At 29.6% G+C, this 23,837-nt stretch overlaps 1 protein-coding gene across 1 annotated transcript in view; it reads left to right on the top strand.

Moving 5' to 3' along the window:
* Positions 1–200: 200 nt before the first annotated feature.
* The window catches only part of LOC143203981 (solute carrier family 22 member 13), a 60,784-nt gene continuing 37,147 nt past the window's right edge, over positions 201–23,837 (top strand). The window contains exons 1-2 of the mRNA XM_076416355.1: positions 201–452; positions 11,273–11,572. Of these exons, the coding sequence (XP_076272470.1) occupies positions 397–452; positions 11,273–11,572 (356 nt within the window). The 5' untranslated portion in view covers positions 201–396. The remainder of the gene's footprint in view (positions 453–11,272; positions 11,573–23,837) is intronic.

The raw sequence follows: 23,837 nt of genomic DNA, 5'->3' as shown, positions 1-23,837 counted from the left end.
ATTAAGTACAAATCGACAAATGTAACTATCACCATCCCGTCCGATCTGCCAGCGAAACCGCTACCGATACGTCAACGGAGACTCTCATCTACATCTTCGTCGCGCTGACCGCAACTCGCGAGGCGAGCAAGGTTAATCGCCTACCGCCACCATTACGGCACCGCAGCCACTATAAATCGCCCGAAACTCTTGCAAAATCTTTCAGTTGTCGAATTTTTTTCGTTCATCAACGTCGGGATTTGCCGAGATCATTCGCGCTAGCCCGACTACTGCTGGTCGTATATCTCGCGTCTTGTCCATCATCGATCACCATCGATCACCATCAATTCCATCGTTTGTTTCTACTTTCGGCTTTTGCGTTTCGCGCCTTGTACCGGTGGTTTTTGCGAGTGAGTGATGCCGCCCCAGGAAAACCTCAGCCAGCCACACCACGAGAAACACGAGATGGAAGGGTAATGTCTTTTATGCCTTGTAATATGTGCGAAATCAGAAACCGAGAAGGATAAAAAATAATGAAATAAGTAGCAATTCGGCAACAGAATATTTGATAGAAGAATCTATAATTTTATACAATTCACAACTAATTAGAGATTTTAATGGATCAGCGGCCAGGTCTTGTAAATTCATATTTAGGGCATAGCGCACCCTTTTTGGAACATTGCTTTTTGCGAGTAAGTGATTCCTTTTAAGCAAAATCTCAGCCAACTACACCACGCGAAAAACGAGATGGAAGGATAATGTATTTAATTCCTTATAAAATGTGCAAAATCAGAACCCGAGAATTATGAGATAAAAGATAAAAAATGGCGATAAAATTAGTGATAACCCAAAGGGTCAATGTCTGGAAATACAGCCTGTAGAGCTAAACATTATGCTTGTATAACGATAACTTTTCTTTCAAAGCTTTGCCATCAAGAGTGTCAATTGCAATAGATAGTTTAAATAATAGTCATTAGATTTTTTTTAATTCAAAACCACATGCCACACATATTACACCTAATAACTATAACCAAGTGATTGTATTTCTTCATATTGTTCTTAAAGGCCAGATCTAAGATTTCAAATCTAAGCTTAATTAGCATTTGAAAAAGTATGATAACAATAATAATAATCTAAAGAGTTAATGTTTAGAAATACAGTCATTAGATTTGTTAAATTCAAAACCACATGGCACACATATTACATCTAATAACTACAACCAAGTGATTATTTTTCTTCATATTGTTTTTAAAGGTCCGATCTAAGATTTCAAACCTAATTAGCATTTGAAAAATGATGATAAAAAAATGATATCCTAGGGTTAATGATTATAAATGTTTAGAAATACCGCCTATAGAGCTGAGAATTATATTAGTATAACAATAGCTTTTCTTTCAAAGCTTTGCCATCAAAAGCGTGAATTGCAATAGATAGTATAAATAATTATCATTAGATTTATTTAATTCAAAACCACATGGCACACATATTACAACTAGTAACAACAACCGTCTAGTCATTTTTCCTTCATATTGCCCTTAAAGGTCAGATCTAAGATTTCAAACTTAGAATACTGCACAGTTTTCACACACAATTTATTTGTATTAATATAAAGAGTTTTATCTCTTCGACATTCGAGTAAGTCCACTGTCATGTGTTTTTGTGGATATCCTCAGTTTCAATATACTATGGGACGTTAACAATGCTGCCAAGAACTTTGTATTGGTGAGTTTGGACCATGTTAATACTAAATATCTTGGTGCAACATTATAATTGCACACGGTAGGTCTACACTGGCTTCAAGATTTGCTTGTATAACAGAAGTTTCTTATCGAGTCAACATTATGACATTTTTTAAATGCATTTTCCTGAATCTATTTCAGTCTTCAACACGTCTCATTCTCTTTTGTGTCTTCTGTTGACTAAAAACAAGTGTCTTGAAATAATAATTTCAGCATTGGAAAGTCGAAGCCACTCCAGTGGAATACGATGATTAGTTCGATGGTATTTATTGAATTTGTGGCCAGAACTTCACGCTGGTTTACAATGATAGTCGCAACTCTGCAGCATTTGCATCAACCCAATACAAAATTATAGTACAACATAAAGCACAATGCAAAATGTAAGACAAATTATTTATTCCAAGTGTTTCTTATTTAAATTTCTTAGCATTTGGGCATAATGACACAAGATGAACTAAAACAAGTCATAATTGAAGTTACTCTAAATCAAAATCCAATATCAAATATAGAACCGTCTTTAAAGTTGCTTGTTAAATGATAAAATGAAGCTTACCGAAAATTTATGCACCACTTAGCGATAAGATCATCTAACTGATGGCACTCGCAGTTTCTACCCCTATTTTGTGATTTTTTTATGTTTACGAAACATCTACTAATTTTGGGTAATATACATTAAGCATTATTACTGTTGCGAATGTAAATTCAGAATTAATTGTAGCTAATTTTTCCCACACAGAGTCTCTGATTTGAAGGTTAGTGCTATTCAAACATCATTAATGGTGTTACTAAAACTAGCAACAAACTCCTTACTAAATATTGCTATCATTTAGTTCACTCTCATTTAATTAACTAAGAAGAATCAAAATAAATTCTCAGTATTCTAGATACTAAAAAAATCATCAAATAAACGATCATCATTCTAGCTTTTCCTTGTTTTTTCTCATTAAATTCGTCGACATCGTCTGAATAATAATCAAATATGAAACAAATCCTAACCAGTTGATATTAATGCACAGTCCAATCTATTCCATTTATCTCCTGAAGGTTGATAAGCAGGAAGTAAATACGAAGATATGAAATATAGCCGGCTATTCAACAGATGTTGAAAAATAATTCATCGAATGTATTCTCTCTTACTTATTTTAAAACATTGATCGCATCTGAAACGCCAAAACCAATAATTCCACGTTTCTATCCATGTAACATGTTTTACTTTAAGTTTCTAATATTTCTTTACTACTTTTCGGCAGCTTCTATCGAATTAAAGAGAAAACCATTTGCTCAAGTGTTGTGTTATAACCATGCGTGCAGAAAAATATGTTGTTTACACTTCAGCAAAAAGACAGATAATAAAAAGTGAAGCCTAATGATAGAGCCTTGTAATAAATAATTTATAGTCCTATAATAGTATATGATTTAGCATTCAGAATACAATAAAATATAAAACTTAATAGGTTAATGAATACTTCATAAAGCATTTATCTTTCAAGTTTTTAATTTAATTATATTTTACAAAGCACCAATATTTCCTAAATCGTTTATCTTGTAATATTAGCTTGTTTTAGAGAGTTATGAGATAAAATATACTTAAAAATTTCCCGAACAAACTATTTTGTAATTTGTTATTAAAAATTTATGGTTGAAACCTATAACTTCATATAATTTAAATTACTTTATATAATCTTGATTTTCAACAGTGTCAGCTATTACTGGGCTTGGTCCTCTGGTTTTTAGGTAAGCTGATGATGTTGATGTTACCATAGAGTAATTTGATTTTTTAGAATTAACAGTTAAAATTTAACTCATCATCATCAATTCAGAGCCGGCGCTCAGAGAGAGTGTCTTCTACTCAAAAGGTAGATTTCGCCATAGAAGTCTGTAAGCATATGTCCAAACCGTTGTAATGTACATTTCTGATTTTGTTCTTTAACTGTACAGTGATTGTCGCATCTTAAATGAATTACTTAATTTCTAAAACGATCTCAGAGCGAAACATGATATCAGATGGCAACAGTGTCCAAATCTTGCTGCTATAGGATTGGCAAGATAAGCACCCAAAAGGTCAGATTTTTGTTTTGATTGCAATATTTCCTCTTTGCCTCTCACGCGCCATCTAAGAGAAGCAAAAACTCCGATAACCTGATCGATTCGGTATATTACTTTCTCACTTCTTCTTCAGTAATACTCATTCAAATCGTTTAGCAATCGCACACATCTAATATAAACATCGTAAAATGCATGGATGTGTTTAACAATACCTTGGGAGAACTTTCTAATTTAGGCAGCTTCCAAAGTTGTGTAATTTTATTTTTTTTTTATCTCAAACTTTCATCAAAGACACTTTATACCTGTTTGATATATATATATATATATATATATATATATATATATATATATATATATATATATATATATATATTATGACAGCCTTGTAAATAACTGGCTTTAGAAGGCCATCATCAAAATTTGCCACTAAGTGAACTTGAATAGACAATAGTCTTTGACATTATGGTCAACAGTCCACAATAACCTTTAAAATATATTAAAATCAAAATGGTTTAATTAATTTGATGATGAAATGACGACATAGGTAAAACCCTTTGAACACATATATCACAGAAAAATTAAAAACCCTCGATAGAAATGTTAAAGTGGTGTTAAAATATGTTAGAAATGAAAATTACAAATTCGCAAAATCCTGAAATATTAAAGGCAATCACTATACGAAAAAAGAAACAAAACAAGAACCAAATCATTTGAATCAAGAGAATATATAGTTAGATCAAGATTTATATTAATTAAACATATTAGTTGAAGAACAAACAGCCTGAAGGATTTTTTAATCAAAGAAAATAATAAAAAATGATGAAATACCATAAATTAGTAAGACAGAAAATGCTTTGGGTCATACTTAATTGTCATCACACTTTATGTTGACTCATGATACAATATAAAGTAAAACTAAACCAAAACGAACAAACTAACAAAAAATATTGTATAAATCCAGGAACCCGGTAAAATAAGATTCCAGAGTTCCTTAGAAATGTAGAATTAATAATTAACGAGTTTTTTATTGGTTCCAATTTTGCAAATATTATGGAGTGGGTGTTAGACGTCAGACGATGAAATATAACCAAAACAAAAGCACAACATTTGTGGTTGTTGTAACCCGTAATTTAATAGGAAATAATAAATGCGTCATTAAAATTAAATGTTAAACAAAAAATGTTTAATACGACAGGAAAAATAATATAAAAACGCTTTGTATTCTCAGAATTTAAGCAAACCTCAAATAAAGATTATAATCGTTCACATATTCACATTAAAACAGAAAAACTCGCAAAAAACAAACGACCACCATTATATTTTCTTCTTTTTTTACATTATTAAGTTAATGTAAGCATTCTCGTTGTTTTGAACGATAAAAATGAAGCAAATCCCAATAAACTAATCATTATTCATAGTCATTACCATCAATTTGTTTGGTGAAGGCTGATAATAAGGAAGTAAACAAGAAAAATATGAAATATCATCAACTGTATAATACAGATCAATGGAACCGTGATTTTTACTGTATTAATAATTAAGTAATTATATTCTAAATCCAACCGACCCATTAGAAATCGATTTTGAAGGTTGATGTTCAGGAAATAGTCAAGACAAATATTAACAAGCTCAAAAGTTGTAAAGAATCTAAAAGTTAAATGTATTTCGATAATCAAACAATTTGCTGTTAATTTTCATTAAATTGTTCTATTAATAAAATTATTACATGAAGGTTTATATCCAAGAAATCCATAGGAAGAACAATCAGGAACCAAAACGTATAAGTAACATTGTTTTTTATTTTTATTTCAATTTAAAAGCTTATTGATTTTCTATGTTTTTGTTGTTATACTGTTGATAAGCTTGAAAAATTTAAACAAGCAAATAAATGAGCAACAGTCATAACGTTTAAAATTAATTGCAGTATACATTATTATAATTCGACTACATCAATTAATTGAATAAGATACTTGAATAGTAATGTTAATTATTAAGGATGTATGCACTTTTCGAAATGTAAACAACAGAATTTTTCACAGCCAAGATAAGACTAAGACTAAAATATCACAAATTTAAAAAATACAATAAAGTATCGTTAAAAGAAATTTTTAAAAGCTTTCAAAGAATACAGAACATAGTACAAAATATAGTGAATGTTTTTGTTGTTCCATTATAAAGTAGGACCAGAGGACACGATAAAATCATCATAATTATTGTTGTTTTAATGAATCTAGTCCATTTAACAAAGAATGTTAATATATATTGGTCAATGATTGTTAGAAAAAATAATATATTAAATAATTCAACATGATTGTTTACACTTTTAAATTATTATAACCTGTTCTATATTCCTCACTAATATATCTATATATAATTTGTGCGAACAATAAAAATTTTACCATTGTAACGCCACAATGATTGAAAACATGTTGAATTGATGACTCAATCTGGGGGAATTCCTCATGTTACAGTATATCACTGTATATGATAAGTAAATGATCAAGTATTAAGTAGTAAAGGCAAATACTTTATAGAAATATTGATATTAATAGCAGTTTTTTAATAAGACAAGAAAAAAAATATATCAGAAATATATCAAATATCAATCGATAGACAATTCGCGTTAAATAATCAGCGATAACTTTTTAAAAAGTTTAAAAATATTAAAACAAATAGTTAAAAACAATGCATATTTAAGGGAATGAATAATATTTTTAAAATATATATAGTAAAATAAATATAACCAAAAAATATACGAATTATTCAGTAAAATGTAACAATAAAATATTGAAATGTTAGAAGATAAATAAGTAAACTAAATAATCAGTTATAGAATATTAAAATAAAATAATATAGTAATAAAAAATAAAAACAAATAGAAAAATATGCAAAAATGTATAACAGAAAAGAAAATAGCTCGCGTTTGATTATTAATATTTTAGTTTTATATCACATTAAAGAATATCAGAAAAATATGATGCAGTAATAATCACATTTTTCAATAAGACAAGAAAAAAATATATCTGAAATATATCAAATATCAATCGATAGACAATTCGCGTTAAATAATCAGCGATAACTTTTTAAAAAGTTTAAAAATATTAAAACAAATAGTTAAAAACAGTGCATATTTAAAGGAATGAATAATATTTTTAGAATATATATAGTAAAATAAAAATAACCAAAATATATACGAAGTATTCAGTAAAATGTAACAGTAAAATATTGAAATGGTAGAAGATAAATAAGTAAACTAAATAATCAGTTATAGAATATTAAAATAAAATAACATAGTAATAAAAATAAAAACGAATAGAAAAATATGCAAAAATGTATAAATATATAATAAAGAAAATAGTTAGCGTTTGATTATCAATATTTTAGTTTTATATCACGTTAAAGAATATCAGAAAAATATCATGCAGTAATAATAATATTTTTCAATAAGACAAGAAAAAAATATATCTGAAATATATCAAATATTAATCGATAGATAATTCGCGTTAAATAATTAGCGATAACTTTTTAAAAAGTTTAAAAATATTAAAACAAATAGTTAAAAACAGTGCATATTTAAGGGAATGAATAATATTTTCAAAATATATATAGTAAAATAAAAATAACCAAAAATTATACGAATTATTCAGTAAAATGTAACAGTAAAATATTGAAATGGTAGCAGATAAATATGTAAACTAAATAATCAGTTATAGAATATTAAAATAATATAATATAATAATAAAAAATAAAAACAAATAGAAAAATATGCAAAAATGTATAACAGAAAAGAAAATAGTTCGTGTTTGATTATCAATATTTTAGTTTTATATCACGTTAAAGAATATCAGAAAAATATGATGCAGTAATAATAATATTTTTCAATAAGACAAGAAAAAATATATCTGAAATATATCAAATATTAATCGATAGACAATTCGGGTGAAATAATCAGCGATAAATTTTTAAAAAGTTTAAAAATATTAAAACAAATAGTTAAAAACAGTGCATATTTAAAGGAATGAATAATATTTAATAATTAATAACAGAAAAGAAAATACTTCGTTTTGATTATCAATATTTTAGTTTTATATCACGTTAAAGAATATCATAAAAATATGATGCAGTAATAATATAGTGAAATTATCCAAAATTACTAAGTAAATAGACAATAATTAAAGCTGAAATAAAACAGAAATAGTTAATAAATAATCAACAATATATAGTAAAAATGTAGATCAAAACTAATCTTAATTATCAATTTAATATTAGGTTCCAATAATTAATTATTAACGAAAAAAGGTTCATAATTGCATAAGAAAAAATTCATTAATAAATAGGTCCAAAAAGAAGAATAAATTGGTTTGAAAATTGCTCATAATAAATATTAATAAACTCGAGTAGTAATAAGAGTTAAAATAAAACCAAATAGCAAATCATTGTAAAGCCTAAATAACAAAATATATGTTAAATATTGATTGGAAAATAATTTTAAAATAAAACAATTAATTAATTTATCAATTGCGATCAGATCTGAAACAAACCTAGAATTGAAAAAAATACATATAGAATCCGTAAAAAAGATGTGATGATAAATGCTGTGAAATATGGAAAATTATAAAAATTAAAAATAAAACAACTACAAAAAATTAATGTCTCATCTCGTCTAAACCTGAAACAAAACCATAATCTCTAAAAAAACAAATAAATATTCAGTAAAAATATCAACGATTATATATTCAAATGTAAATTAAACTAAAAAATGCATCAATTATACTGTAAAAATAATAAAACATAAATCAAATTAAAGTGATATTGATTAATCATCACTTTCATGATGAAACCTAAAACAGAACTAAAAATTTTAAAATTATTAATAATGATTAAAATATATGATTATTTACTACTATAAATATCTGTCCCACTTAGTTTAGTACCATTTGTATGCATGCGACACGAATAAAACTATATTTTAGCATAATGTCGTCATATTGTTTAAAATTTTTGAATTAGTAATAGCTTACTAAGGGAATTTCTAGATATCCGCAGGAACTTGCAAAACGTTATTACTTATATTCCAGGTACAAAAGTAGTGTTTCCTGGAACTATTCATATAAAATGGGGGTACCTTGAAATTCCTGCTATAGGATCTGGAACTCATGTCCCAAATATGTAAATTAAAAATGAAAAATACAGTTTTATTAGACTGAATATGCATTCATTGGCGAGCCTTGCTTGTATTGTTGTAAAAAATAAGTCAACGAGAAGATATAAGCAAATACTTTATATCATGCCATGATAGTAGTGGAATACCATGAAAGAAGTAGAATCAAATAACCTTTAATAAAGACATGAAATACTTTTTTGAAAATCCTACTTAAAAATTTACTATTTCCGTTAGTAATACATAATATATAATAACTTACCCAACCTGGTTATCATAGTAACTTCTTATTCCCAATATGAGTGATCTAACTGCTTACCTCCATAACACTGCACTAACTGCTGAAATAAAATAGAAAAAGATGTGTAACAAAATAATAATAAAACCAAAGCATTATGACCACAAAAAATTTTTAAACAAACATTAGTATAATAACAACCAAAAAACAAAATAATAATTCAGGTTAATTGAATGGTTATTCTAAGTACAAGTGGAACTCTTCATATAAAATGGAGATATTCCACAATTCGTACATCCTTGCCTAAGAATCGTGTCCAAAATATGTAAAATGATAAGTTACTTAAAAATAAAGGATTTTTTATACAGGGCGTTATTAATTGAAGTTCAAGGGCTTTCCATAATTTATAGAGAAGCTATTTTTTAATCAAATTAAAAGTGTCTGAAAATCATTGTTTGATTATTGAATTGTTGTTTGTTTGTTGTTGCTTCAAATATTGGGAGGACAAATTAATCACCATTGTTGGATAAAAGAAGTATCAAAGAAAAAAACATTGAAAAAGTTCAGGTGTGATATATTCGAATGTTATATGTAAATACTTGTTAGAACAATTTTGTAGGAAAATTATTTAGACAAATTTTTATTTATTGTGATGATATGTTGAAACTTAGAGGTTGTTATAGTTTGAGATTTATAAAATTGAAATCTTTCGCCTTATCGTTTTAATTACCCTAAAAGTTTTACCAGGGGATAGTTTATTCTACTACATCATTCCATTATTCCTTTTCAGCTTTTTGGGGAAAAAAGTGGTGGCTCATGATGGATAAAACAAAGTTACGAAATTTTAATTAAAAAACGTCCTAACGTTGTTTTCAATAACCATAAACTTTATACAGCATTTAAAATTGTGTGGAAGCATATTTATTTGGCATCATTTATCAGTTAGAACGTACAAACCATAGAGTAGAAGAGATAACTCAATAAGTATCTCTAGAGAAAAGTCTCGCAACCTTTAATATCTAGATGGTATTATGGTCACTATATTAAATTTTAATTATAGGCATTAGCAAAAAATTATTTGTTGAAAAGGCATTCGATGGGTTTTATAACAGAGTTTACTTCAATTCAATATGATCTATTATAGTTCTATATTTTTGTTTGATTATAACAAAAAAAACTTTACCTATTATAATTATATAATTTTTTTTAATCCAAAAATATATCATACATCTTATCACTCCTGATACCTGAAAAGAGTTTCGTTTATACCATGAAAAGTTTAGAATTTAGTTTATAAATATATCTGCTAGAATAACCGTGACCTTATTGAAATAGCAGAATTAGAAGGAAATAGTTTAAACACCTACACGTAGTATAATAAAACTGTCTTGTCTCTGTAGACTTAATCACAAAAAATATAAATAAATTATTAAAAAATATAAATTATATATATAATATGGATAATATGGATATAGGGAGCAAAAGTAATGGTAAATCACACACCACACACACATGTATAAACCAGATAATTTTAGCAGATTTAATGTGATCTATCTATTTTTTTTTGGACATAACCAGAAACTTCATAAAAAGAAAGCTATGTACGTAGAAAAATTCTAAACATACTGTTCTTTATATCCAGTATACAGCAAATGGGGTTAAAAATAAGTAAATAACAAACGCACTATAAACATTAAATGAACCAAACCAATAAAATATATCAAAAAGGCGATTGTAGTATTACCTAGATATTGGACATCGCGAAACATTTCTCCAAAGCCGTTTATAAACTTAAACCTCTATTAAATATATGCTCTTAAGAATCATTTAAAATTAAATACCACGCTTAGTATTAAATTACTTAGTATTTTTATATTCAAACAGTAAAAATAAAATATTGTTTCACCATAAACTCGTCATATCACCATAATAATGAAAACATAGAAAGATAGAAACCGAATTGATAATGACTTATACTCAGGGAATTCCTGTCCGAATTACACACATGTCCCAGTGCCATTAGGAAAATAAATCGCGTCGTAAATCCCCATCTTCCCAGAACCCAAATGCCCACGCAATATCTCACGTCCCCTGTTTATCTCGTTTCAGATTTACCAACAAGGCGTTCGTTGATGACCAGCACTCGAAATCTTTGTCCAAAGATGCGAGCTACAACAACAACAACAACCGCAAGAACGAGAAAGGCTCGGACGAGAGCAGTTTCGATTTCGACGACTTGTTCCCCCACATCGGCGCGTTCGGATTCTATCAGATCTTCCTCTTCCTGATGATGATACCGTTCGCTTTCTTCGTCGCCTGGGTATATTTCACGCAAATCTTCGTCACCCTGGTGCCGGAAGCCCATTGGTGTTGGGTACCGGAGCTACAGAATCTTACCGTTGATGAAAGGTAAGATAATATAATGTGTATATAAGACATTGGATGAAACTTTTCCAATCTAACTATTAAAATCGCAGACATAAAGGATATTTTAAAGAATCAAATATATATATATATATATATATATATATATATATATATATATATATATATATATATATATATATTAGCATTGGGAACTATCGACTGAAAACAGTCGAAACAGTCGATAGTCAAAAAAATAGCGACTGAAAATAGTAATTACTATTTGATGATGATATTTTACCAGATGATATATTTGTATTTTTTGAAGTTAGAATGGAAGATACCTCTTTTGTGATAACTTTTTGTATCGCTTCAGCATTATTTGCAATACCAAATCCTGCTTTTTTAAATCTAGGATCTAAAAATGTGGATTTCCCGCATATCGTATTCATTTCTAAAATTGCCTTTTATTGATGACATCTAATAGACAATTTTGTCATTTTTCCCCATTCACTTGTTATAATCCTGGATTTGATGGAATGTTGCAGTCCTCTTATTAACCGTATAATTAAAGACATCGTTGGGATTGGTAAAAAATTCTTCAAATCTTTTGGATCTATGCAATTTCTGAAACCTTTGGAACCTAATTTTAGTTTTCAAGAAAAAAGTTTTGACAAACAAGACGCTTGGACAAAACTCGTAAAAGTTTATCAAAAAAGTATTATCTATTATACCAGACCAAAGTATTACCTATTATGCCAGTCAAAAATATCTTACTATTTATCATTTACAATTTAATTTTTTTACCCTCGAAAACTAGCGTTCCAAAATGCTGCTATATTAATTTACAATATACAGTTATTCACAAGCAAACTACAAAAAAAACATAAAACCACATATATTACATATAAATATATATAGGCATACATTCGGCGCATTACTTTCAAGGTCGTGGCTAGGACGGAAGGCCAGAATGTTAAAAATTAGTCGAGTGAACTAGTAGAATTGAAAATACTAACTAAAAGTAAACGACTGAAACAGTCAGACAGTAAATAGTAATAAAATTTTATTATAGTACATCTAATAAATTCTATAATATTTGGTAGAGCACACCCTTTATTAGGACTCACTAAATAGAAATAATAAGAAAGAGGGCTTCCATCATACACTAAAAAATAAAATCCTATTAGACAAAAAAGCTGATCAGAATCAAAATCAAAGCTGTACTGGTCAGTCGGAAGATTCTCTCAACTTCTACCAACTAGTAAAATAACTCTGCCAAGGCTGCCAAAATCCGTATTTTTTATAGACACGTTTCTAATGTGCACTGAGTGTCACTTATAACTTCACTGAACTGGATCGAATGGTTTTACTCAATTTAATCTTGTGTCTAAGCCATTATTATCTAGGATATGTGATGTGCTGATGAGACTTCTGTTTATATCTTTTGGCATAGTTCTTCATAACATTATCGAGAATTTCTACCTTCAGGTCCTTATACAGATTGTCGTTACGAATGTATCATGGAGCATCAATAATACCTTGCAGTAATTTGTTTTAAAAGCTTTTGTATGATATTTCTCTTGCTTTGACTGGTGAAACTCCAGAGTTGAACATCATCATCATCAAGTCCATACTGGTTCAAAACTCGTTGGTGAACCAAAAGCTTGTTAGAAACTGACAATGCTGAATATTTATCCAATAACAAATACATTTTTTATACTTCAGCTTGAATTCTGTGCTTCAATTAATTATTCTTAAATGTTTTCTTAACATGTGGCTTCCACCTAAGTTTCACATCAAGGGGTCATATCAAAATGCTGTATTCTTTTTTTGGTGAAATCAATGGGTACTGATTGATTTTGAAGGGCCACCTTTCTGTCCAGCGTTATATTTCCGCAATAGCTGTTTGTGACTTTTCAGTTGATGTTGTTCTGTTGCTATCTACAATGGCTAGAATTGCAATGCCATCTGTAAATGTAGCAACAGCATATTCATTGAATGCAGTCAAGTCCTGAGTGTACTGTGTTGTGTATCTTAGTGTTTTTCTTGGAATTTCCTTTAATATTTTCCTGGTAATAAGGTCAAAGTCCACACACAAATTCAGTCATCTTCATTTCTATCTCGATCTTCTTTTTTTCTGATATTGGTTCTAGAATTTCTTTAGGGTAGTTACTAAGTTATTTTTTCCTCTTGATTTCTTGGAGATTTTGCCACGCCGTGTACTAAATAACCTTGATCAACTTCTCCACCTCATTATTACATTCTTCCTCAGTCTATATCCGGTCTCCCAAGTTCATTTTTTCACCTAATGCCAATCCAAAACTTATCCAATCGGTTGTTTTATTAACTAGACAGTAATTACTTGGCTTTGCCATGATGTAGTCGTTTAAAGTCAGAACTAGCAATATATATTCGGATATTTCGATTTATTTTAATCATGAATAGTATTGAGTCGTTTAAATTAAACCGAACAGATTATGATACGGATTCATAAAAATATCTTACGCAATTTATGGTGCACAAGATCGATTTACCATCGACAAGGAGATGTTGCGACACCGCCTCGTTATAACAGATGGTACCCGTACGAGGAGAGACCTTGCGAGAAACGGTCTTCAAACAAAGCCCGATAGCGCCATCTCGATGAACCATGACCATTTCTACTTGGATCTACGGTCAGTTCTTGCGCAACGCTCCCTCAATTCCGACGTTTTATTTGACTATTGCACCGAAACGTTTTATGAAGCCATTTGCGTATTCGAATAAACAAGTTTTCAGTTTTTTTCTCGTTCGATCCATCTTTAGTCAGCAATTAACTTTTGCTTCATCGACTTTTAAGTATGTTACACATCGGCTGATTGTTCTTTGATATGATCTATAGATAACCGCTTTAATATAACGAAAACTGATCATTTTCAAGCTAAATTATTCAGGAAGTATCCGTTTCTGTGCTATTTGTATGTTTACTCTATGAATTCTTCTTCCTAAACAAAAATTCTGGATCCGCTACTAGTTCTTTCTGATCGTATTGTGCTGTCTGATAGGCGAGCGCAGTTTGATAAGTCTAACATAGTTTTTTCGATAAAGAAGCCTTCTATTTCTAAGCATAATCTCCTTTTCCCAATTCTGTATTTCTTCCAAATAATACATTTTCTCAAGGCCTTCAAAATAGGTGTTTGTTTCAGCAATGACCTTTTGTTGAATCCAAATCTCTTTCCGCCTAGTCATCTCTTCAGCTTTGTAAATAGGAAATAGTCGCAGGGTGCTAAATCCGGAGAATATAATAGATGGGGTAGCAATTCGTAATTAAATTTATGGATTTCTTTCGCACTACATACGCGTAAACCCATGCATTGTAGCGATGGAAGAACACTTCTGTCTTTGCTAAATGCGGTCTTTTTTGCTTCAAGTCAATATCAAATTTTTCTAAAAACTTTTAATAACATTCGCTCTGAACATTTGGCCTCACTTGTGCTAGTACGACCATAATATAACTCAGTAAACCACCTCTTAACCACTGAAATTGATGGTGGAAAGCCCCCGTAATGTTTATCAAGTATCTTCTTGATTTTTATATAAAAAAGAATGCTTAACCAGCATACCAACATAACTTCTTTTTATTTTTGCAAACATTCGAGGGATTTCTGCTATATAATGGCTGTCAAACACAAACTAAAACAGAAGACATGTGATGCTTTAAAATTACCACACAGTACCAACAAGTACAACTACCGACGTTAGAGTACACTATAACCAAGCATCAATCTAACATATAGTACATATTTTATTCGTCTTTGTCCCATATTTCTTTTAAAATCTTCATCGTTGAATCATTTTCATCAGACAAATTTCCTTCTATCCTTATTACTTTTAAAAAATAAGATATAAGAAAAATCGTATTATTTCTCTTGACATTTGATATAAATAAGTATATCTTAAAAAAAATTTAGTTATTGTAACTGAAACATGTATTTGTTAATCATTCGTATTCTATCAAATTACCAAGGGTTAATCAACACTCCATCATTCAGGTTATATACAAAATTAAAATTGTAAAAAACCCGACTTTTTAACAACTTCAATAATCTGTTGAGTGTTTTTGAAGAACCGAACTTTCTTCTAAAATCTTCTTTACTCTAGTTATTTTATTTTTGACGCCTTTTACATTATCTGATGAAAAAACTTTTTACTTAAACTTCTATTACCATTTTTATCAGAATGTACCAGATTCACTGGTAATAATAAATAATAAAAAATAATCGGGTTCAATCAATTCCGCGATGATCAAAATGTTGAATACAACATATTTGAAACTCCTCGTATATGTAATTCTTTGTTTGCGGAATCACCACTTGCCTACCAATTAACATGTGTTATATCACTGAAGAATCTTTAATAGTATTTGCATTTAAATTGTGAAACTTACTTCTCTAGTAAAGCTCCTTCACGACGCAGCAGTATGAAACCATCATTCTGCCATATAATTCTATGAATAAACAAGAACATTGATGTCTGCTAATTGGGAGATCTTAACCGATTTTATGTTTCTGACGAGTATCGTTGCAAATCATTACCATAACACTAATAATAATATTGTAAAGTTAGTAAATTATAAAAAAAAACATATTTTTATGAATGTATTGGAGGTTATGTGTTATATATCATTGGATATTATAGTAAAGGGTTTCATAATATTATCGTTGGAATAAAAAAAGGAAATTAACTTGATGGCATTCACCATTTAATGGTAAATTATTCTCATTACTTAATATTACACAAAAGGTTATGTTATTCACTACTAAATCAAAGGAAGCTTGGATTGATATTAATCATCATATTAATATATCTAAGAATAGAAACCTAATGATAACAATGGTGGACTTATATCACAACAATCTATTCACTTATCTTTGGGTCTATCATACAGTAATAAATATAATGTTATTTTGTATTTTCAAATGCTTTTTAATGCGTATTAAGCTTGGCGTTAAGTAGTATATACATTTTAGGGGATCCACCATTTGTTCGTTAGAAAACATTTAGTTGAAATAAACACACCAAAAATTTTAACAGATTAAAAAAAATCAGGTAGAAGAGATTTTTAGTGTTAAAGCATCGTTAACTACTGACATTGTGTTGTTATTTTTTATTTTTATATCAGATATTAGCTGTATTGGGCGTATTCATCATTTGATAATATAAGTTAAATTAAACCACAATAATCTCTTTAATTATCTTCTGCAGATTCATACAAAAGCGATAATAGATACAACATTATTCTATATTTTGTGAAAGCTTTTCAACGTATTTTAAGCTTGGGTATCGAGTATTATATCAATTTTGAGCGCATTCACCATTTGTTGGTTAAGAGATATATGGTGATTTAAACAAAATTCTGACAGTTAAAAAATAAGGAATGAGGGATAATAATTATAACATTATTTAAAACCAGTAGAATTGTATTGTTGTTTATTAGATTTGTAATCGAAACTCGATTTCTTGGGCGCATTCAGCATTTAATCGATATTTTCTCTGAGATCTACAGGAAGTTCCCGCTTGCACTACAATCTCAAAACAGTATTTACGAAAAAACGAAAACCTATTTCACCATTCCATACAATTAAATCTAATTAGTCAGATTAACCCGGATAATTAGACAACTCTTGAATATCGTTGCAATCGGACAAAACGGTTAATCGAAATTCGGCAATGGACTGCTCATTTGCATGGCGAACGCGGAAAAAAGCCGACAGTCAAGGCCTGCCGTGATGACGAAAGTGTCGATCTAATAATAACGCGCTGCGTTTGATGTCTCCATATCCATTTTTTTTCCTGCATACAGAATCGATTTTTCTTCGAGATTTTTTGCCCCGTTACCCCCTCCTGCTCCGCCCCGCAAAATCCGACGACAAAAGGGAAACGCATTTAGGACACCGGCGTTACAAAACGTTTTAAGTATGTTTTCACGCCTCCTTTGTCGTACTAATTGATTCGATTTTTTCACCGGGTCCATTTTGAATCGTACGAAACAAAAACGAATCGTTCTTGTAGTATCTATGGGTTGGCGTCGGTTGTGTTCCGTTTTTTTTCGCCTCTCAGATCGTTGCAATAGCAACGACTCGAGCGCTATTAGCACCGAACATAAATACTCGGAATGGAAACCGAAAATCAGTCGTGTGTGAAGTTGCGATTATGATACGGTCTCGAGATTGAATTAAATCGAAGAAATGCCGTAAAAACGCTATCGCGGCTGATTTTTAAACAATCATCGATAATCGCTCTTTGTCAGTCACCGACTGCAACCGTGACATTTTGTCCCATTCGTTTTTGTTTTACGAAACCGCCGAGTGGAATCACTTATGATCCTATGATAGGTTGATGCAAAATGGTCCTTACTGTTTCAATAATCGCGGTGGCCTTGATGGTAGGAAAGCAGTTGCAGCGTCATTTAAGACAAGTACTAAAAATTATCAAAACATTAAGTTCTATCTTCAAGAATATATTAATATTCGATATTTAATTTGGTTGACTTATATGTAATGGTAGTGAGTTAATATTCCTAATCAAGCCATAAATAATAATTAATTTTAATAAGTAGGACGTTTTTTAATAGTCAAAAAATAATTATAAATTATTACATAGATTAATAATGGATGAATGACAGATTAACTTAACATCCTATGATCGATCATCTGAATGAAGTCTATTTCCTATTTTATGTCTTTATTTTTTTTTCAATTTGCTTTAATTTCTTGTCCATTGTTTTCTTGTTTTTATCGTTTTTTTAGTTCATTCTTGTAAATTTTTTTAGTGTTCTGTTTTTACTATCAATATTTTCTTAACCTTTTGTTCTATTTTCGGTTTCTTTGTTATTTACTCTTATGTTGTTATCTTATTTTGCTTCTTCCTCTTATATTATCTCTGTTCTTCTGTATTCCTTATCTATCATTTTCTTTAATTTTACTCTTTTTCTCTCTCTACATTAACAATCAATTTGTCAAGAATTGTTACTTGATTTCATTATCCTCTTGCTTCTATCATATATGATTTTAGTAATTTTCTGGTCTATCTAATTCTTATTTGATTCTTTGAATTTTTTATTTTGTTTTATGATTATGTTTTAATTTCTTCTTTATTTTTGCTTGTTTTATAATATCCATAATTTTGTTTATTATTGATTATATGTTTTTTATCTTTTGTTTCTTGTTTCACAAATTCTTTTGATGAATTACGTGGATTGGCTTGATTAATACTTCAACAATGAACAAAAAGGAAGATAACATATTAGATTTATCAGCCAATAATGAGTAAAATTTGATGAGATTACACCACTATACAAAATATAGCCTAGAAACATTAGAAAATTCAATTGCTATGGATTATTCTCCTTGAAAACATACTTCAAATAATTTCTACTTGAGCCAACTACATCATATTCAACATAAACTGACCAAACCATTTAAAAACTTACTAATATATGCAAACTAACTAATATACTTTCGATATTTTCCTGCAAATATAAAGGATTATGGCCTGTACTAGCCAAAAATATTGCTTTGTTATAAGATGTGCTTTAGATTTTTACTATTATAAAATATATCTTCACGCTGATGTTAACACACTTGCTGAATATACATTAATTGCTATATTTTGTTTAGTTAAATTTAATTTAAGAAATATTTATTGCCTTAAAAGAACAACAGGGATCTTTTTGATATTTAATCATAATTAATAACATGTAAGGGATATGTAAATATAAAAATATGACTATTAAGAATGAATAATGTACTGTAAAACGTTAGTATAATAAGCTATGTGAAATTTCTATATATTATGAATTAATTTTGCCATGCTGTTAAATATTCAGCAAGTTCTTCTTGTGTTTAACCTGAATTTTCGTCGAGTAATGTAATGGTCGGTGTTAATGTAGCTTAGTTTTTCTCATTTCTGAAACGTCGCTATGAGTATTTTATATGTTTTTGTTGTTCAAAAATAATTACTGTTAAACATTTATTATACTACCCGATGAAAAGTAAATAATGCTCCAATGATCTTTAACTAATTTGTAGTTAGATATATTTTTTAAATTTGATACATAATAAAAGATTCATGTGAATTGTGAATAAGCTTACTTAAGTATTCGCTATAAAAGTTTTCTTAGATTCTTTAAAATGTCTTCATAATATTGTTTTAAAAGGAATACTCTTTTCTTTATTAAGAAAAATAGTGCCTAACAATATAGATTATCGTGGTTTTTTTCTGAATCCTTTTCCATCTCAATTATAAGAAAGGGTATTGCTACTTTTACAGAAACCGAATTCTGTAGAATAAGTCGAATCCTTTATTCAATTTTTATTTTAATTGTTCGTTCACACAGTCCTTTTCCTGGTTATATTGCCAATAATTTACGTTCCTTCTGATCTATCTGAGGATCTCTTCTGATCTGCTCAGAATGTAATAACGTTGTCGCTACTAAGATTGCAAATTTAGCAAGACATAAACAGACAAAAAGACTCTCAAAAGGATATATTTCCGCGTCTTCCCATCTTTCACAATTCAATACATATATTAGCTTGTTATTCTTAATTGACGTAATACTTCACAATGTTTTTTTTATCAATTCAGAAGCCACTGTAGCAAAACTAAACGGAAACCGAAGGTCATTTACGCGATTCTGATTATTATATGGTTTCAACATATAATACTGGGGAAATGCCATTAAAAATCCGGCCACATTTTCAGATATTAATTGGTAAAAGATTACGTATCAGATCGGCCCGGTTTGTCCGGTTATCAATGTCGACCACTTCCTTAAAATCTCACAATCAGTCTTGTATGGTTTAGAAAATTAGAGCGGTGATAGACTGATATTGGTCAGAAATCGTGTAATCAAATGGCTATTATCTAAAGTATAAATTACAAAGGAAATATAATATTGGTTGGAGCCTGATAAAAAATCAGTTTGTTGTATGCGTTCACTATAAGGAATTAATGAATGTTCCTATATAATATGTCCATTAACAGATTTCAATTATTTGTATTGAAATTTACTAGATATTCTGGAAGTTAGCTGGTTAAATTGACTATTACAAATACGGGGTGAGCTATCTATTTGATAATTCTACTGAAATTGTAGACTATATACACCTTGTCCCAGTTTGTTGAAATGAAAGGTAAAAGTATAAATTATCTAGTGTAGAAGTTCTTCGTTGTTTGGTACTATTTTGGTTCTAGCTATTGAATTGCTTTCTTCGTAAAGTTGAATCCTATTTGAATACAATGTTTTAAGTCAGTTATAGTTTCCGGCAATGCACCAGGTCATCCTATTAAGCCTGTAACATTACATCCAAATATTGGCTTATTATCCTTAATGGTTCTGGAATCTGCCAAATGAGCAATAAATATTATGATAATTGGTACAAATGATATGGTATATTCATGGCATGTAAAAAATCACTTCAATACGTGATACTCTGTGCAAAATATCATATTTTGAATCTTATTCTATAGTCTATATATGCCCATTAGTGAGAAAACATTTTGAACTGATTGCCAAGTAATAGAACAACTCCATGACTAAGTTCCGTAGGTCAACATGTACGTAAGTATTGAGTTTTCGTCTAGTAAATGTATGGTTCTTAGCCAGTATGTGCTCTGCTTATATGAATATTAGAAAAAAATCATTTTGTTAAAAGCATTCTTAATATAAAAAATCGCCGGAAAAATTGGTGTCATACGCATCGAAATTATGCTGAAGAAAATACGTTATAGCGTGTCCATGCTGTCGAAAATATTAAAAAATCTTCTCAATACAAGATCTATCTAACAAAAACTAAAATTAAATTAGTGAAATGAGGATTTAATCGAAACCGACCCCTGAAAAGATGACTTTTGTCTTCAATAATATAGACCTGCCTATGAAAAGGGCTTATTCTCGAAAGAAAAATTATTAATGCCACAACTGAAAGTTAATCTAAGACCTTTTAAAGGCGACAAAACAACCAGTTTTTTTAATACTTTAATATTATAGTAACTACCTAGAATTATATTTGGTGTAGTAAAAAGAATGTTTTGTTTATCCAATAGATGACTTTAATAAGTTGTATCTCTCGCTGTAAAAGTTGGAACCATTTGAAGTGTTATGTATCTATTTATTAATATCTGCTGAATCACAGTGACCATCTACTATGAATCGCTCCCCTATGGTAAAATTCTTAATTTGGTCATAGTGAACTTCGATTGGTTCACCCAGAAGAGGCTTTGGGTGAACTTTGGCCACTAGGACAAAAATTATGTTTCATCAAGGCAACATTTTTCATTCAGGTCACACACAGTGATGGCGATTTGCCAGAAGTACTGGAAGAATGATTAAGAAGTTATTTTATACTTATCTTATAGTATAAGCTTGGCACCAAGTGATTACTACCTGCTTCTATATGTGGTTAAAAGTACCCGGCCTAAATTAAATCATGCTTTTCAATTAGCGCTAACCCTCAAAAGATATGTGTATAAATTTGACAGCTGTCGGGTCATTAGTTTGTGAATTATAGCATTTTGAGTGAAGCAACTATTGTTATTGTGAAAAAAAATGCATAAAAAGGAATATCGCGTGTTGATAAAATATTGCTTTTTGAAAGGAAAAAAATACAGTTGAAACAAAAACTTGGCTTAATGCCGAACTTCCAGACACTGCCCTAGGAAAATCAACCATCAAGGATTGGTATGCTAAGTTTAGACATGATGAAATGAGCACCGAAGATGGTGAATGCAGTGGAGCGAGCTTACTTTTGACCAACAACAACGACGAAATTTTCGTCAAATGAACAGGTGATCGCCGAAACTGAGGCCCATTTTGAAGCAAAAGACAAATTGAACTGCAAAAATGGTCTGGAAAAGTTGGAGGGTCGCTATAATCAGTGTATCACCCTTGAAAGGAATTATGTTGAATAAAAAAAATAATTTTGCCAAAAAAATGTATTTTACTATATTAGGCCGGAGACATTTCAATTGACCTGTTATATCTCAAGTTTTATTAGTTTTATTATCATAAATTTACGTTGGCAAACTTATATGATAGTGTTTCTGTGATTATCATGCACCAATATATACATAGTGATTGACGAAACTTTCGAAACTAACTGACGGTTTAAGTAAATCTGGGACCGAACAAAGAAAAAAAGCTGACAGTCTAATTGTTGCGTCGGACTGACGATATTAATTGATATCGAAACGATATAGCCCCCTTCACCCCTCGTGTTCTCGACGGCGTAAACGCAGCCCGATAGGCGGCATTTTTAAATTCATTATTGTTGTGGTTACGCAAACATATTTCCTTGATTCTGAATTAATAGAGCGGTTAATTAGATTCGTTAGATAGTTCGAGGGTGTGTTAGTGATTGCTTCTATCAAACAAATGTACGTTCAATGGTATCTTATATCGCGCGGCTAATATGTGATGAGTGAGACATCTAGATATAAGGGTTTGGTTTATATTAGAATAGCTTAAACCTTTAGTGTCGTTTTGCATTGCCATTCAACAAGTCGCCATAAAATAAATAGTAATAAAATACAGTAATAATCAATAAAATAAAATAGTTTTTAAGTAAAATAAAATTTTAATTTTGTTCACTTGTGTGATATTAAGTTGTCTGTACTGTTATATTATTGAGGACGAAAAGAAGAGAGGGAGAAGTATGAACAGCTATATATAAATACGATGGTGACATGATTATATGTAAAGTTGGAAAAATAACAATATAAAACTGAAGCCAGGCGATATAACACCCATAAAATTATATATCTTAAATTATTACAAACACAATAAAAAGAAAGGAAATCTCCAATGAGAATACCAGTATTTCTATTATAAAAATAATAACAAATATGGATCCCAACTAAATAACTCAGGACTCAAACCCCAAAACGTCAAACCCATGTAGTATAAGTTAATATTCATCATTAGCACAAATTAAATATGTTGTCTCTGTAACAGCTGTAACCTTACACAGACTCATACAAAATACACAATATGTTTAAAGGCATCATTCAATAATCAACAATTTCCGATAAATAGTTTCCTAACTGGTACGGATCAGACTGTTAGATACGAGTACCCTATCTAGAAATAAAGGTTTCGTTTACATTAGAATAGGTTTCAACCTGTAGTGTCTTACGTGCAGTGGATTGAAACAGTCGCCACTTGTTTTCATTAAAATAAAACAACAAAATAAAAATAAATAATAACTTAACAAGAATAAGTCAATTTAATTGATATAATCATCCTTGAAAAGTCTCAATATCGAATCCA

This window comes from Rhynchophorus ferrugineus, unplaced genomic scaffold, assembly GCF_030347505.1.
Source record: "Rhynchophorus ferrugineus isolate W39M unplaced genomic scaffold, kcgeb_rfMv2 rfM10, whole genome shotgun sequence".
In the NCBI taxonomy this organism is placed as follows: domain Eukaryota; kingdom Metazoa; phylum Arthropoda; class Insecta; order Coleoptera; family Curculionidae; genus Rhynchophorus; species Rhynchophorus ferrugineus.
This window is presented reverse-complemented; position numbering and strand designations above follow the sequence as displayed.